Raw genomic sequence first — 17,710 nt, forward strand, 5'->3', positions numbered from 1 at the left:
GTAATTAAGAGTTTAAAAGTGGAATCTGAATGCAGTCATATTTCATACCCTGACTTTGATCCATGTGAGAGAAGTTTGGGAATAATGCCTTAAGCCCAACTGAAATAAGGAGTTTTAATCCAGCCTTCCCATCACTCGTCTTACACCCTGCTGAACAGCTGAGCCGCTGTTTCCTGACTTAAACACTCCATATATTCATATTAAAGTTCTCTAGCATTGATGGGATTTTACAAAACAAGATATCTAACTCTATCTTGTTTGTTATTTAGTTATTATATGATTTTAGCCATATGGGTATCTGATAGGAACATATAGATTTTCATGGATTTTGTCTACATTTTTATTTTTTTTTTGCATTTCTTTTGTGCGTCTCTTCTCTTTCTCTCTCTCTTAACTAAATCTTTGTCTCAGGTGGGCTGGATTTTGTCCGCTCTTGATCAACTGCAGTTAAACCCTTCTCCTGCTGTGGCAGTACTTCCTTTGGGCACAGGAAATGACCTCGCTAGGACGCTAAACTGGGGTGGGGTGAGTGGAACCTAGGTTTAAACTCTGCACAGTCAGAAGCGTTCGTTCCAAACATCAGCATAAATTTCATTGCAGTTCATGTAGTATAGTTTGCTCATCCATTTATAGAATGCTTTGATAAATGGGCATATTTTGTACAACCTGTGCATGTAGGGTTACACAGATGAACCTCTGAGTAAAATCCTATCTCACGTTGAAGATGGGAATGTTGTACAGCTGGATCGATGGAACCTTATTGTGAAGCCCAACCCAGAGGCGGGGTCAGAGGAAAGAGATGAGCAGGTGACAGACAAGGTACAGTAAGAGCTCCACCTGCAGTGCTGTTTCTGTTCAGTGTATAAGCAGCCGAAGAATGATTGATTTTTCTCTCCTCTGCAGCTCCCTTTGGACGTCTTCAATAATTACTTCAGCCTTGGGTTTGATGCTCATGTGACTTTAGAGTTCCATGAATCCCGAGGTTGGTGTAAAAGCACTATTTTGTCTAATAAATCTGACTATTTAATAGCAAGACAGTGGCTATGTAAGAGTTAAGGCTTGAGTTTCTTCTGCATGGCCAGATTTATTGGTGCTAATTGAGATTAATTATGGTTTGTCCTCTTACTCTTCAGAGGCCAACCCTGAGAAATTTAACAGCCGATTCAGAAACAAAATGTTCTATGCAGGGGTAAGTGAAACCCACATAGTGCTCACTTCTTCTTGATCTAATTGTGAATGATTTATTTATGGACTTCTCTAATTATTTAGTCTATTTTATCTCCACCTCTTTTTTACAGTTGCTTCTAGCTAACGTTCCGATATGCTGAATAAATAAACAATGCATAGAAGCAAGTCACTGCCCAACATTTCTTTTGCTTTTCAATAGTCTGTTTCACTTGAATGTACATCACAATACAGAGTGTCTGAGGCTCTGTCGCTGGTTCTATCACAACTTTATTCATTCCAAACCTCTTCGTTAACCACAACATTAAAAATGTGACAGCGAGTTGGTGTCGACTGAAATGAAAATGATGTTTCCTTTTTCCACAGACAGCGTTTTCTGATTTCTTGATGGGCAGCTCCAAAGACCTGGCTAAACACATTAGAGTGGTGGTACGTATGGCGTTTAACTAAACAAAGACCCCTTTGTGCAGAACAAGAGAGAAAATATGTGTGCATGCCTGTGTGTGTTTTGAAATGCAAATGAGTATGCTGTGTTTTTTTTTAGGTTTGACTCTAAGTCTCTGTTTTTGCATGCTTGTTTGTTTGCATTTCTTCCTCTTGGGCTTTAGCACTCAGAGATAGTGTGCCTAAATTTGAGTTGCAACCCTTTTTCTGCTGACTGTTGGTTTGTTTTTGCTGACGTATTCAGTTTATACCACTTTCTTCTCTTTCTCATTTTCTGTAGTGTGACGGCACAGATTTGACCTCTAAAGTGCAGGATTTGAAGCTGCAATGCCTGGTCTTCCTCAATATCCCCAGGTAACACGCTAAATCATTTTCTGTGATTTTGTTCTTTCTTGCGCTACCTTTCAAAGTCTTTAAGATGTTTTTGAAAGAAGTAAACTGTAAAATACCGTGAAATACTTTTACTATTTCAAATATTTAAAAATGTATTCCTGTGATGGCAAAGCTGAATTTTCAGTTGTGAATAAATCTGCGTGAAGAGTCATGTTTGGATGTTTATGTTAATCGCAGGTACTGTGCGGGCACTATGCCATGGGGCAATCCAAGTGAGCATCACGATTTTGAGCCTCAGCGTCATGACGATGGCTGCATTGAGGTCATAGGATTCACAATGACGTCACTGGTATGTTTCACCCACCTGAATTAGTTTGTATAGTACGAGGTTTTATAGTGAATTTTCAGTCCCTTTATTGTTTGTTGTGACTGTAGGCCACGCTGCAGGTCGGAGGTCATGGTGAGAGGTTAAATCAGTGTCGTGAAGTCACCCTCACCACCTTTAAGTCAATCCCCATGCAGGTGGATGGCGAGCCTTGCAAACTAGCCCCATCTGTTATTCACATCTCCCTGAGAAACCAGGCCAACATGGTGCAGAAAACCAAGAGACGCACATCAATACCACTTCTCAATGAGTGAGTGCAACATACGGAGGCTGTGTGTATAATGCGGTCTCGGTTGATATATAATACACGGCCACAGTGGCAAAAACATTAATGTTATTGCAATGTCTAAAATGTTTAACAATCCTGTTCATCTCAAAATTCATTTTTAACGTTGTCTCTTTGTGGCCAGTTAATCCCACTCAAAATAAGAGTGTTAAAAGGCGGACACCGTTAAAAACTATAATTGAACAAAAATAACTTGTTTAACGCCACAAACAACTTTTCTTGGCTGTGGTGTCTTGCTTCCATCTGTCATCTCTAAAGATGTGACATTTTCTTTGGCAGTAGTAATAGGTTATTGCCGCTTGATTCAACCAGTAACAGGTGATGGATTATTATTGTGTGTAGTATTTACATTGTATTAAATAACACAGTTTTCAACAGTACAGTTATATAGCAAAATGACGGGTATGTATGTGGTATCAAGGTAAAGGTCTGCAATTTCTGAATGAAATTTAAAAAGCATGACTGCTCTTTAAAAGGGCGCCGCATCAAAATGCGTGTAGACACACGCATACATTTATTTGGTGTGAGCTGATGGTTAAAAAAAAAAAACCCCAGTAAGATTAAGCAGAAAGTTAAACTGCTGGATTGATGTCTCTCTCTATTGAGCTGTTACTGAAAGTGTGAAAATTTAGTGTGATTTATTCACTGTAGCAGTCTCATTTCTTTTCCTTGACACTTGAAGTGAATATATTACCCTCATAAATGGCTGCTAAGGACAGACAAGCTTGCTTAGTCCTGCTTAAATTAGATAATCGCTCTCTCTCTCTCTCTGAGGTTTTGTTAATTTCACACTTGGCTGATTCAAGGTGAACGAATTGTATCGACGGCAGATAGGCCCGTAATGAAACCTCGCTTAAAAAGCTAAATATCGGAAGTGGGGACAGATTTAATTAGTATGGCGACACTGTACCTAGCCAAGACAGCACACTCACTGTTACACACAGCTGTTATCAAAAGCTTCATTTTGTGCTGTACATTTTTTGTGTTTCCATGGTTTTGTTTTAAATTCCATGATTGTTTTTTTTTTTTCATCCAGCAGTCAGCAGCCATTTCCAGAACGATTACGGATCAGAGTGAGCCGTATCAGCATGCATGATTATGAAGCCCTACACTACGATAAGGAGAAACTTAAAGAAGCTTGTAAGTATGAAACACACATTACAGATTACACCTGAGAACCCTGGTGTGCTGTGATTTTAAAGGGTTAGTTCAAAGCCATAACCGTGTCCTGAACACCGGAGGGGGGAAGGGTTGTTGTGTTCTTTCTAATTAAAGGAATTAAATTATTAAAAGGGATTTAAGAAAATATAGAAAAAGAAATAAGAATTTAAAAGAAATTGTAGGTCTAAAGGCCTGTTCATATCAAGAACAGTGTCTGTTAAGATGGCATGTTATGATGAATATATTAGTTTTCACAACATTGAACTACTACTACATTGATAATATTCTGTTTATTATAATCCACAAAAGCAAGTGGATTCTGATCGACTGACAATGTTTTTATTGTTTATCTGTTGGACAGAAAACATCCTGAAAGACATCTTAGCAATTTAATTTCTCTGTGTTATTGTTATAGTTATGGTGTGAACGTCCTTATTTCCAGAGAATTATGTTAAAATGAAGCTATAAATAATCAAACTTTTTGTTATCCCAACAGCAAACAGCTGCATGTGCTGCGATGCAGCAGGGCAACATCAATAATATCAAATTTTGGCCATTTCTAATCATTAGAGGCAGAGGGGGGAAACTTGTCCTCATCAGTTCACTTGTTAAGTCTGACATCATGCATGCTGGTTTGCTGGTTTCCAACTGCTCTATCACATCCTAATAACAAACAGCATATGGTGCTAATATACTATAATACTACCGAAATCGCAATCCTAGCCTTTATCTCCATACAGAAATCTCCATCAACCAGACAGAGATTCATCTTTTTGAATCTTTAAATTGCCACCATCTGGGGCGCTGTGAGCTCAGATAGTGTAGTATATACCATCAATTGTTAAAAGTGTAGCTTAAATCTGTGCTACAGAGTGGAGACTTGGACAGTGTATTTATGTTAGGACTTAACAAGCAATAGTGGTTATGACTGTATGTTAGTTCACTTAAAAGTGGGCAGAAACCTTTTGAGACTTTATTAAAAATATTTACAAGTTTCAAGCTGCAGTTGTATTTCTCAGCACTAGGTGTCATCCCATCTCTTCAGTGAGTGATTATTGTGTGTACTGATGAAATTAAATGGATCTTTGAGAATACATTCAGATGCAGCTTTATGCTCCTATTGTGTTTTGACAGAGTAATTTGTGCCAATCTATCAGAGATTTTAATGCTACACATTTCCAGTTATGGCAATACATCAGCAACTGTTTCCAAAATCAATTCTCAATTCTGAGTGAGCAAACAACAGTGAGCGCATATACAGTACATGTGCAGTTCTAATCAATATCTTTGTCCAAGTATACATGACACAATGCGTAATCAGGTAATTGAAGTATTAAATACTCATTGCACGTCACCTCTGTTTTTTAGAAGCGCTCTAAGCTGAGACAAATTGTGGTGCGATTAATTGTATATATGCTGCTCGAAACTGAGCGACAATCACATTATCTAGGACAGTTAGTCAGACTGCCACGGTGTTCGTTTAACATCATAAAAAGGCAAATAATTGCTTTAGTTTGCCTGAAATGAAACTTTTAAAGTGCATGTCAACTCCGAGAAAGCGATTAGCTCTTTGGTGTTCATACAGCTGTTCTGCACTCTCTCTTTTGTGATACAAAAATATACCACACATCCCTGTGTCTCATCTGCTCACTGCTGTCAGTCCCTCTTCACTCTTCAGAAGAGGCTTGACAATACCTCCAACTGAACAGAAAGAGAGAGCGCGCAACAAACCTGAATTGAATTTGGGAACGACTGTTCAGATGTTGCTAAGCAACCCAACATTCCTCAATGGAAGAGACCTTTCCCATCTCTCTACTATCTCTGCTCGTTTCTTCCTGCTTCCCCTGTTGCTTTCTCTCTGTCTGATTCTCTCACTTCCCACTTTGTCAGAGAAACTTGCCATCCTCTTGAGAATGCTCATTTAATTTGGAAATATTACCCTGCCTCTCTGAAGCGTGTGAGACTCTGCTCAGGGTCGGGCATGACTACTGCTCCTCCAGCTTTCAAATGTAACCTACTGTATCTTCATAGCGCTCAGGGTGGTTGAGTGCATCACGCTACAGTTAGGATCTCAGTGTGGGATCTATGCTTTTTACCCTTTTCCTCTGAAGTGACTTAGACTTGAGAATATCCATATGCATGAGAGGACACATATACCCTCAGCAACCACTGCGGAAACATCATATTTCATCTTCTTCTCTCACTGACAGCACATGTAAGAGCGGGCCTACAGCCATGTGTCTTTAAAATGCCTGCAGTGGTTTAAACCCTAGTGCAGATAAAATTGCCACATCCTCCCCATCACGTCCTATTACTGTCTGACCTTGTTTCATGAAGAATCTGTGGATTAGTTTGAATGAGTTTCATTGGGTCTGAGCCCGTTTGTGTTGCATACAACTGCCTTAAATCATAATCGTCAAAACATTCGCTTACAGAGGTGTTCACAAAGATAGAGATGAATTATACCTAAAATTATAAAAAAATTCTTTCTTTCTTTTTTTCTTTCTTTCTTTCTTTCTTTCTTTTATTTTATTCTTTCTCCCACTGCTGATCAGTATCTCCTGAGAGGAATGAATGTGGGCCAAGTTTTTCACAAAACACAGCAGACTGTTACTGTGAGAGTGATAGAAAGATTCTGTTTCTTCTCCTCTTCCCTTGTTTTAACTTCTCTTTTCTTCTCTTTCTTTTTTCACAGCAATTCCTCTGGGTCTCATCGTTGTCCCAGGAGACAGCGATTTGGAAACCTGCCGAGCTCACATCGAGAGACTACAGGAGGTAAAAAATGAGAGGGTGGGGTTAACAGATGGAGTGGGGTAAAAGTGAGAAATGAAGAGGATAGGAAGAGAGAGGTGTTAGAGTTTGATTAATGATGAGAACAGTCAGTCAGAGTCAGAATATAATGATGAGGGAGAAGTTATACAGCACTATAGTACACAGCAGTGGTGCTCAATTAAATTGTGCTTTAAGACTTAGACTACACATCCAGTGCAACACAACACTGTATCTGATCTGCAACGCCCTTATTAACAACTATTAATGAAGTGGGTATAATGAAATCAAATAACAAATCATTTCGAATCATTTATTCACTGTCATGTTGGAATGTGAATATGTGGCTAATTCAACAATATGCACAATTATTCAAATGAGAAAACTTACAGCCTTTGAATTCTGACAATGCCATGCTATCTAGATAACAATTCGCAGACTAAATAAATTGGAATGTGCACAATGTTTTGAAATCATTTTTGAAAATGAACCCATATTCAGCCTTATATAATAATGTATTTTGAATCCATGCCAGCATCTGCCTCATGTAGCCTTTTTCAGTGAAGTGACAAATGAAATACGGTAGTTTAATCAGACACACAGTCTCTGACATCAGCAGCTCAAAATAATGCAGTTTTCTCATTATTTTTTGTGGTTTAAAATATTTTTATTATTAGACATTCTAGCAACCAGTTACTTGTCATTACAACATGCAAATAAAACTTTTATTTTAACAGATACATTTTTTTAAATAATTTTTTTTCAAAATCCACCCAAAACTTGACCCCTAAGTGCTATCCAGTGGTAAAAGTAGGTACCGATGGCATAATAATTATTATGAAAGGGGACCAATTATTATTTTTATTTTTAGTAAAAAAAACTAAAACTAAAAAAAAGTATTCTAATAATTTACTTTTGTGACTAAGGTTAGGTGAGCATTCCTATATGCATTTACCATTGTTTTTTTCCTACATAGTTTTTTGCAATCCACCAGTATAGATTATTTGATTCATTCATGGCACCTCTGCTTTCGTTTAGAGGTATGTAGGTATACAGTAAATGTTGGTTTAATGGTTAACCCTTCTCAGTAAGGTTGTGTGAGTGTCTGATGCCATATTAAGCATTCTTAAAAAAAGAAGAGTAGTCTCAAATTTACATGTTCATTGACATGCTGAGGGCCTTCTCCAAGAAACACCGTTGTCCATCTGCTTCAATCTATATGTATCTGAACTGACGGCCTGATCTGATGGCCCTGTGTGTGTATCTAATGTAATGGGGTCTCCTGCAGGACTTTGTGTCGTGTCACCCATCTCTACAGCGGCTGGTGCTCCAGGTGGGTGAGACGCCTGCGAGAGGTGAGACAGGCACACCTGGAGCACTTTCAGGAACAAGACTGGAAATACAGCCTGAACAAAGAATCAAGAAAACCCAACAGAGTGCTGTTTGTACAATCAGATTTTGATAGACATGCGTCCACAAACCCAACCTAGAAAAACTTCAGCAGCACATTTGTGTACTCTAAAAGTATGCTCGGAGGCAGACATGTTTACCGCGAGAGTGCATAAACCCCTAGAGAGATAAAATAAGCAAGAGAGTTTGTTTTCACATAGAGCTTAACATGATCCCTAAAGCAGAGTATTCTGAAATTCATCCTAAATCTCTCCCACATCTTTCTCAGTGTGATTAGAGCACTCTAGCGCCTCCTAGACACTAGTCTGTTTGCAGACTTGAAGAGAGCCCTCGTTAGTACCCCATTTCCTCTTGACTGATGTTATGGGTGAAACTTCAAATAAGCACAAATTACAGTAAGCACTTAAGTTAAATCCATTCGTTGAGAACGTCATTCTCTGAATATTTCCCCTGGGTCCTAAGTGCTCCCGTGTGCTTTGTTTGGATGGATGCCTTGGATCACGTTTAGCCTATGTAGAGAATGGCAGCTTTCTTTATAGCGATGGTGCATGCAGATGTTGTGTTTATTGTGTGCTGTGAGTGTAGTCTTTGTAGTGTGTATTTGACTCCGTTGCATGACTTATGTAGATCTTCGGTTGGCAGTTTGGTGCTTTAGGGAAAGAGTTGATGTGGCAGAAAATAATGACAGGTCTGTGTGTGTGATAAAAAAACGGTAAACTCATGCCCTGTTCATATACTGATCATTTGCTTCAGAAGAAACTGACACTAATCGCAGTTCTATCAACTTTTCTTCTCTTCCCATGTCCTAACCTATATTTTCTGCTCCTTTCATTCACAGGAAGGTGACGGGACCAAATCAAAGGCTTTGTCGTCTCAAAGGCTGTCGCCAAAATGGTGCTTTCTCGACTGTGAGTATTCTTTTCACAGTAGTTTGGAAGCTAGAATCCAGAGTCAGATCTGGGGTACTGAACAGCAAGTGTGCCTTGGTGGCCCTCAAGGATGTGGGCTGGAGTTGTGTTTATCTGTGCACAAAGTTGTAGGTGTTTGCAGTGAATAAAATGGCAAAGAGTAAAGGTCAGAGATTCAGAACTGTGAGTCAGACCCACAAAATATTCTCTTATCAGTGCCAGAATCAAAGCCGGGAAAAGAGAAGGAGTCATAAATCTCCATACTGAAGAACAGAATCTACTCTGGCATTTCAGTGCTAATAAAGGAGTGCCAAGATGATTACTGTCAGCAGGAGAGAATTACAGGCACAGGAAAAGAGGGAGGATCTGTTTGCGTCATACGAACTGCATGTCTGGAACGCTACACTCTGTGGGAATGTGTGTTTTCATCAGATCACGCCTGCAGATCAGCAGGAGCTCTGAAAATTTAAGGTGTAACCCAGGCATGCATTTGATTTTGTTTTTGTCTTTTTTTTACTATTATTATTTTCAGTTTAAAAAGACTACCATTCAAATGTTGGGAATTACTAAGATTTTTTTTAAATACTTTTATTCAGCAAGGATGCTTTAAACTGTATTGTGAAGACATAAAAAAAGTTGCTGTTTGTTTTAACTCTTACTACTTTTATAATAACTGCACACTATGAATAATTTAATAAGCATTAGTAAATTATCAGTACATCCTTTATAAAGTGTTCTCTCAACATTAATAGTCATTAGTGAGCAGTTTATAAATACATCTATAAATGCCTTGTTCTTTATACGAATATCTGTTACAAAAATGATTTAAAGGCTCAGTTATATTCCTAACAGAAAAAATAAACAAACACCACAAAGAGGCATACAGAACTCCAGACATGTTTATTTAAAAAAAAAAAAAAAAAAACTCTGCAACTCTATACCTTATTTAATTGTTTTCTATGAAACTTTTATTATTATTATTATTATTATTACTATTATTACTATTATTAGAATTACTTTTTACTGTATTTGTGACCAATTGAATATAACCTTATTATAAAAACAATAAGTTATACTGACCTCAAACTTTTGAATGGTAGTGTATTTATTTAAACAGTGATTGTTTGTACATTCAATTCTACAAGCCCATTATTGGCAGTATGCATACCTTTATGTGAACAGTGTGAAGATGTGGATTAATGTCAGCTCACTCAATGAAAAGTGGAGAATCAGGCTACATAAGTCTTGAAAAGAATATAACGATGTGTTCACAGCCTAGTAGTATCAATGCGTACTTTATATAGTGTAATAAAATGGCAACTACTTTAAAAAGATTAAAAAGGGGGAAAAGTAATTTGTGCTTCATGGAGTTGAGACTTTTTGATGACATTCTTCATACAGTATGTAAACACTCCATAATGCACTGAACTTTCAAGAAGCAAAGACATAATTACACACCTTATGTATGTATGCTATGAGAAGCGATAAATAAAAATAAATAGCTTTTTGCATACAGGTGTCGCTTTTGTTGAGAAGCCCTGACTCGAGCTGTGTTGAAAGGGCCATCAGGCTTTCATTTGACAGCATCTCAAGATGTGGGGAGTCAGTCATCATTACGCACAAATCCTCTGTGACAGCTGAGTCACATTCACATAGATCCTAAACTGCTACACATCAAACCAGTGAAATAGTACATCACATTCCCCTGTTCAATACTTGCATCTTTCCACCCTTTTTTCATCCTTTCATTCCTGTCCCTCCTTCCTCTCTTCCCACCGGCCCAGAGGAAAACTCATCTCCTCATTTTAAGACTAAAAAGCTTCCGAGGGCTTTATTACCAGAGCAGAGATCTGCAGGATGAGTCAGAACTTTTCAAAGCGATGTGGCAGTATTTCTGATCTCAGCTCAGTGTTATAAAGTTGCTGTCAAGTAATTATCAGCGCAAGTCTGATCCGAGACCAGTGTTACACACTTTTCCTGGATCATCACAGATTGTTCCTGCCCCAGAGCAGATATCAGCAGAGTGTGAGGAAACGCATGCATTCATTACTTTTGCTGCAAATGTGTTATTTACAGGTTTGAGGCTTGTGGGACTTTATGTGTGCATTCTCAGCACATGCATTCTCTTTGGGAGTAATTTGCTTTGGTGAGGTGTAAGATCCACAGCAATCCCTTTTCGTAGCAACGCAGGCTATAGTAATTAAATATAGGTAAAATATTATTGCAGGAATACAGAAATAGACAAAAATGTAGGCAAGAGTGAAAACAATGTGTACAAAGGAAAAAGCTCAGAAAAGAATGGCAACTCAACAGTTACATATCTTATGCAGTTAAATTAAGGATTGATGAATAAATGCTAATTATAATTTCTTCTGTTTTCCACACGTTTTACTGCAGACATGGATAGATGTGGCATTGAGAAATGTTGCAACGTGTGTGACATGCATATCTTTCACATCTGGAGCACTGTTGAGTTACTGATTATGAGCAATTATTAACCCAAATTGGGTCAAATCAACCAAGCTTCCTTACCCAATAGTCTCAATCAAGCGTTTGAGACAAAAAAAATAACCCTGGTTTTTATTGAGTGTAGATGTTGAAACAATACTGTTTCTGTATTGTAAGATCTAAATATTAGAACAAGGGATATATTGTCATCTCTTCTGTTTGAACACGCTCTGAAATGTCTGGTGCCTAATCACAAGCCTGATTTGTCTTGGGGTTTTTTTGTCATGTTTTGTGTTTGCAGCTACAACAGCTGATCGATTCTACAGGATTGATCGAGCTCAAGTGAGTCCTCAGCACAATACCTCCTTTAGAGTAATTCAAAGTGCAATTGAGCAATTTTGAGTATCCACAAACAAACCATTTACATTTTTCTGGTGTCTGTGTCCTCCCTCAGGAGCATCTTAACTACGTGACTGAAATTTCTCAGGATGAGCTGTTTGTTTTGGACCCAGAGCTGGTTGTGACGGAGACGGTCAGTACATCGCCAGGCATGCCAGACCTGGTGGACTCTTCTAGTGACGCCCCTTCTGACCCACGTAAATTTGCCTTCCCATCATCCTCTTCTTCTCCACCAAACTCGCCCGGACCCAGGTGAGATACACGGACAAACATAAAGAAAAACCGTTTAATGTAACCGGCGCCTTTCTTGACAATATAACAATGTTTTGATAAATGAGTTATTTTATGCAAACTTTCATAAAGGAGACGTTTTCATTATCAGAGGCAGCTAATAACTCAGATGGCTGTTAGCTGACAGCAGCTTCTGCTCTGTAATATCAGCCAACAGGGAGCTGATGAGCGTCGATCCTGCTGGTGGCAGTGTGGTTCTCACAGCTCAGCTGCTTTCTACAAATGCTACATTAACAACACTAATTCTTATGCACAGATTACTGTGTTTAACAGCCACCTAGGATGCCTTATAGTTGTTGCTTTTAGGATAGATAGGATAACGCATACTTGTGTATAAGCATGATCATACATGAATGTCTGTGCAAATGAGAATGTGATTGTGATATTGTGTGTGTTTAGCAGGATAATTGTGTGGTTCAGAGTGAATAAAACAGAGCGTTTTCTGCAGCACAGAGCTTGATCCGATCCTCTATTTATAGCTGCCTGAAAAAGTCATACAGCACCGCAGCCCCTGCTAATCTCCTGTGTGTGTGTGTGTGTGTGTGTGTGTGTGTAATAGAGCTCAAGACAGAGACAGAGAATACAGACAGTAAATCTTTTTTCAGTTTTTTTGTCTTTGTGAATGTTACATGTTTACTTATTAAATTATTGAAATTGTGTTAAAATATTCAGCTTAAGCTTCATCATCACACATCCTTTCTGTTATTCTGTTATTATTAATCTCCATCACCTGTTTTGAATGGAGCAGCAGTTAATACACAGAGCCGTAGATCACTGACAAGCTACGCAATATCTTGTTCAGTATTGCAAATAAATCGCCTATGAAACTGAACGCTATATTGCGTATCTTGTCAGTGAATAAGCAGCTGTTTTGAACCAATTCAAAACAGCTGATGGAGATTTAACGCTAATCAAGGAACCGGCGTTACTGATGAGATGAATATGAATATATGAATATATTAATGAATAAATCACCCAGCCCTACCAGCGTGATCATTCTGGTTATGATTATTGATCATGGAAATCTTACTGGTTGAGCTAGTTAAGAAAATACTTTTAAATCCAATTGCCCAAAGTGACACGAAAATATGAAACAGATTTCCACATTTGATAATAATCAGAAATGTGTTTTAAGCACCAAATGGGCATATTAGAATCATTTCTGAAGGATCGCGTGACACTGAAGACTGGAGTAGTGACTGTTTAAATTCAGCTTTGACATAAATGGAATTAATTACATATATTAAAAACACATATAAAGCTTATGTTTTCAGGAAGAGGCTAATAAGAAACTGATTGATTGGGATAATTAAATATTTAGCTGTGTGATGTTGGAGTCATTATCTTTGTCCTCCCAGCTCTGTTGTCATGTGTCTGTGTCTGTTAAAACCCAGACAAGCCGCTGCACTGGGCATAGCTCTCCTGATTATGTCACGATTGTATAACCCATCCGATATGAGCTTTTGTTTATGGCTCCCAATGGAAAACATTGAGCGGCCCCTCAAAGCACTGTTGCTGTCATGTGCGCTGTGATTGTGAGATAACAGTCAGCCTTTTGTCTTTAGGGGCTGTGGGTGCTTGAGATGTGCTGATACATCTTTTATCTTCCTGTATTCGAAATTCAGAATGTTTTTGTCTCCCGTCGTACTTTACACTTTTATTGTAAACGTGTCATTTGTCAGCCTTAATGATTCAAATACTACCTTTTCTCTCTTGGGTTCACTCTAAGCCACTTGCGTTTTCACGTCAAAGCCGAAGTGTTCTTTAATTAGTGTTGTTTACTTGGATAATTGTGTGTTGTTTTTTGAACTCTGTGTTAGAAACACCAAGCATTCAAAACTACAAAATGTCACCATTCTGTTTGGTTTCTGGCTGTGGAATGAGTTTTTTTATACTTATATACGTCTGAGTTCTTTTTCTTGTAAAAACAGCAGCATAAAAGACTTCAGATATCATTATATGGCCATTCACTTTGCTTTTGTTACAGTAGGGAGGCTATTTTCTTCCTTGTCAATACATAAATATAGTTTCTGCACTCCTAATGACATGTTTGAGAAACAGCAAGAGTCTTTTAGAGTTACAGAGAACTTCTTTTTCCACTGCTCATCCTTTTCTCCTTCCATTTCTAACTTATTTATTTCGCATTGCATTCGTGCAGTTCGTCTTCTTCGTGTATGTATTTTAATCGGTAATACTTTTTGTTTTGGATGGGATTTTTTTGGCAACTTTTCTGCTCCTGATTTGTTGTTAGTCGCACAGACTCGATCAGTCACACAGGCGTGCTGCCGCTGACGCTTTTGGCAGGCATTATCACATCGCTTAACTCCCTTGGGCATGAAATAACGATCTCTCGCCGAGGCAACATTGAACATGCTTTTGTTCAATTCAGAATCACACAGAATCGCTCATGAAAGGAATATTAAATTAATAAAAAGATGTAATTAGCCTTTGTGGTGTTCTCTTTGTGGTGTTAAGTGCTGAGTTTGCTAGGGTGAGCTGTGGGTGAACAAAGTGACAGGAAGCATTGTCTGTTTGAATTTCTAGAAATGGTGGCTTTCTCTCTCCCTTCTGCTCTCTCGTGTCTTCGTAATGTTTTTTCCACCGGTTATGCTTTTTCACCAAATGAGATCAGACTGCTACAGGGTGATACACGCACTAGTGGAGATCAAAGGATACTGTCTCTATCTTTCTCTATCTCTGTCTCCACCTTCATCTGTTCCCTCACACACTATTATTATATACTATAAACAGATACAATGTACATCTAAACATTTTTCTATGTTTTAGGGTATTCCCCATCTATCAGAGGTGGTTTTTTTATTAACCAGACTGTAATTGTAGGATTTTGCATGTTACTTTTTTATATGACAAAGACTTCCAACATTAAAGGAGAAGTGCACACATCATTATGATTTGTTAGCAGCTATACTGTGGTGCGTCACAGCATCTGTTATTTGTTGGCTGCAGATATAATGACTGACCTGCTGTTTCAGTACCAAATATTCTTCTTGATAATGTCTCAGTGTGAGTCTTTTTCAATGTTTCTTCAGGGTTGCAGAGCTCCAGAGGAAGCGTGTTTCCAGTGACAGTTCTGTGGCAGAAGCTCTTGCACACAGTGACTCGCTCAGATCAGCCAAACCAGCTCTCAGCAGGTAAGAGCTACACAGAGAACGATTACGATCCTCTAGAACACATCTCTGAAACTCCAGCCACGTGGATCAAGCCTGCTGCCATGCAATTTTTTTTTTTTTTCAGGCTGCATGTTCTTTCTGATCTATGTCTGTATGGCCCTAAGCAGAATATTGAGTTCTGTGCTGGCATGAGAGATGCTGATCTTCGAATGTTGAGTAGTTATGTGAACTACTAACTAGCTAATCTTTGCTATAGTAAAAAAAAAACAACAACAATTCTTTTTCTATACCTCTTTTTATGTTTTATTGATAGTGTGTACAGTGTGTAGAGCTGGGCAGTATGAAGTACATTTGATGGGCAACAACACAACTAATGAGTGTATATCAGTTTTTCTGTTTCATTTGTAGCTTGTTCAGAGTCAGCACCACCAAGTATCTTTTTACTGCATTCATTTTAATGAGTGTTTTGTTTTTAGCTCAAATGCTAGATTTTTGTGTAAATGTGTTCATCTGTATGCTTGAATCTGTGTTGGATCATTTGCAACTTCAACTGTGGCCACCAGGCATTTTTTGTGAAAAGTATGACATCTCATTTACTGTGCAGAAATACATTTTGCATTTTCCTTGCACTCGTAGTGTGTGTGTGTGTGTGTGTGTGTGTGTGTGTGTGTGTGTGTGTGTGTGTGTGTGTGTGTGTGTGTGTGTGTGTGTGTGTGTGTGTGTGTGTGTGTGTGTGTGTGTGTAAGAGTCTGTCTGTCCAAGGGGTTTTCATGAAGGTTTTTTAAGGATGCATTTGATAGTTTCCCATGAGCATTTCATTAGGGCTGCGTGAAGAGATTAAACCATTTTCACATATATTTTATTACAGTACATTGAAGGGAATGCTGCAATGTTTAATTTAGTCTCTGTCTCTGCTAATTTTTTTATATTGTTTAGAAAATATATCTGGCAGGACGGAAAGACATTAGGCTACTTCTTCTTGTGATGATGTTTAGATCTGCATATGTGACCAGGATCCCCTTTAGGATCCCAGAGCTCATAACGGCGTACAGAGAATAGAAGCAACCACTGGAAACAGGCCAAGAGATAAAAAATGCAAAAAGCTGCTGGCCATGAACTGTTAGGTTTTACTGCACAGAAGACATAAGGGATATCACTGGCTGACTGCTTTCTAGTCAGAAACCACAATCACAAATCTCTCTCTTGTGTGAAATCAGCTCTGTAAAGCACAGTGAGCTGTCCTGGACTCATACACTCCTTTGTGTTCCTAAATGATGGGCTCTTTGGGTCCTATTAAGTTTCTCCTAGGGTCAGTGATATCTCGGTAAAAGAAACTTCAATGTCTGCCAGTGGTACATTATATAACATTTGTGCTGGCCATGAATTGATATGCTCCAATGGGGTCCAGGCCACAACCCTGCCTGAGGGGAGGAATATCTGGCCCGACCAGAGATAATAGAACCACCCCTGTATGTAATGGTGAAATATGTCTGCATTACATCATATACTTAATGCATTAAAAGTCTTTAAAATGCCACACCAACTCACTCTGCAGTCCTTTTAATTTTATTGCCCTGTTGTTTTTATTTGTGTTCTTTAATTTCCCATGCCATGTACTGTATAACATTCAGTTTTTTTTTTCCATAATGACATCAATTTTCTTTAATGCAACAACAGTGAAATCATAATGTATTAGTGAATTGATTTGGTATTTTTAGCTTTTTTGATTAGCCCTTTGCTTTTGCATATGTTTTGCATATCCAATTTTAAAATACACAGTAAATATATGAGCTGTGTGCAGCCAACAAAAAACAATATTGTCATTGTAGTGACAGAGCAGCTCTAATAAAGTATTTTATTTACATTGAACCAAAGCCTAAGTATTTCTAAAACTTTTACACTTTTTTTTTTTTTTTACTGTCATATGCAGATTTCATCTGTACTATATCACTGTTATGTAAAACGATTATTGTTTGTGGTCATGTCTTTATCATTTTTGTCTTCCCATTTTTTTTATTTACTTATTTTTTATTCTTTTGTTGTATTGAAGGGTGGGGGGTGTTCACCGCTCAAACACAACAGCAGCAGATTTCAAACCTACCAGCAGGTGAGACAAAGCTTTACAGACTTGTAATGTTTCTATATTCCTCCCCTCTCTGTACTTTCTCAGTTGTGTCTTCTCAGAGCTGCTATAGATGTTACTGTTTAAAGTGTTCAAAGAGCAGCTGCACTCTTTTAATCCCAGTGGGGTTATTTACCAGTGGCCAGTGGCTTTTCTTAATGTGCACTATGAGTGTCATTGCTGCAATGAGGAAAAAAAACTCTAGCACAGCAGGGCTTCACCATTTGTGCTGCTGATTATTTTCACTGGCCTGTTCTGTCCCTTATTAGGCCCAGCTGTCTCTGTTGACACGACATTAGAGGCTAGAAGAGAGATGCACACACGCACAAGAACACACAAACTGCCAAAAGTTCTGCAGTGCAATTAGAATAGTAATTTACCCTGTTCTGGTTTAACCTAGTCTGTGCTGATCCAGTGTAGTCACTCCTAGTCTGATTT

At 38.3% G+C, this 17,710-nt stretch overlaps 1 protein-coding gene across 11 annotated transcripts in view; it reads left to right on the forward strand.

Annotated features, from left to right (window-relative positions):
• The window catches only part of dgkza (diacylglycerol kinase, zeta a), an 85,836-nt gene that overhangs the window by 53,512 nt on the left and 14,614 nt on the right, over positions 1 to 17,710 (forward strand). For 7 of the 11 annotated variants that reach the window (XM_043243076.1, XM_043243077.1, XM_043243080.1 and 4 more), the window contains 16 exons: positions 412 to 525; positions 679 to 819; positions 904 to 982; positions 1,134 to 1,189; positions 1,552 to 1,614; positions 1,910 to 1,983; positions 2,200 to 2,311; positions 2,398 to 2,597; positions 3,670 to 3,773; positions 6,490 to 6,569; positions 7,852 to 7,896; positions 8,812 to 8,881; positions 11,631 to 11,671; positions 11,784 to 11,980; positions 15,070 to 15,171; positions 17,201 to 17,257. In XM_043243076.1, the coding sequence (XP_043099011.1) occupies positions 412 to 525; positions 679 to 819; positions 904 to 982; positions 1,134 to 1,189; positions 1,552 to 1,614; positions 1,910 to 1,983; positions 2,200 to 2,311; positions 2,398 to 2,597; positions 3,670 to 3,773; positions 6,490 to 6,569; positions 7,852 to 7,896; positions 8,812 to 8,881; positions 11,631 to 11,671; positions 11,784 to 11,980; positions 15,070 to 15,171; positions 17,201 to 17,257 (1,535 nt within the window). The remainder of the gene's footprint in view (positions 1 to 411; positions 526 to 678; positions 820 to 903; positions 983 to 1,133; positions 1,190 to 1,551; positions 1,615 to 1,909; positions 1,984 to 2,199; positions 2,312 to 2,397; positions 2,598 to 3,669; positions 3,774 to 6,489; positions 6,570 to 7,851; positions 7,897 to 8,811; positions 8,882 to 11,630; positions 11,672 to 11,783; positions 11,981 to 15,069; positions 15,172 to 17,200; positions 17,258 to 17,710) is intronic. The other 4 variants (XM_043243072.1, XM_043243081.1, XM_043243074.1 and 1 more) reach the window with 3 other exon arrangements.

This window comes from Puntigrus tetrazona, chromosome 7 (assembly GCF_018831695.1).
Source record: "Puntigrus tetrazona isolate hp1 chromosome 7, ASM1883169v1, whole genome shotgun sequence".
Taxonomy (NCBI): domain Eukaryota; kingdom Metazoa; phylum Chordata; class Actinopteri; order Cypriniformes; family Cyprinidae; genus Puntigrus; species Puntigrus tetrazona.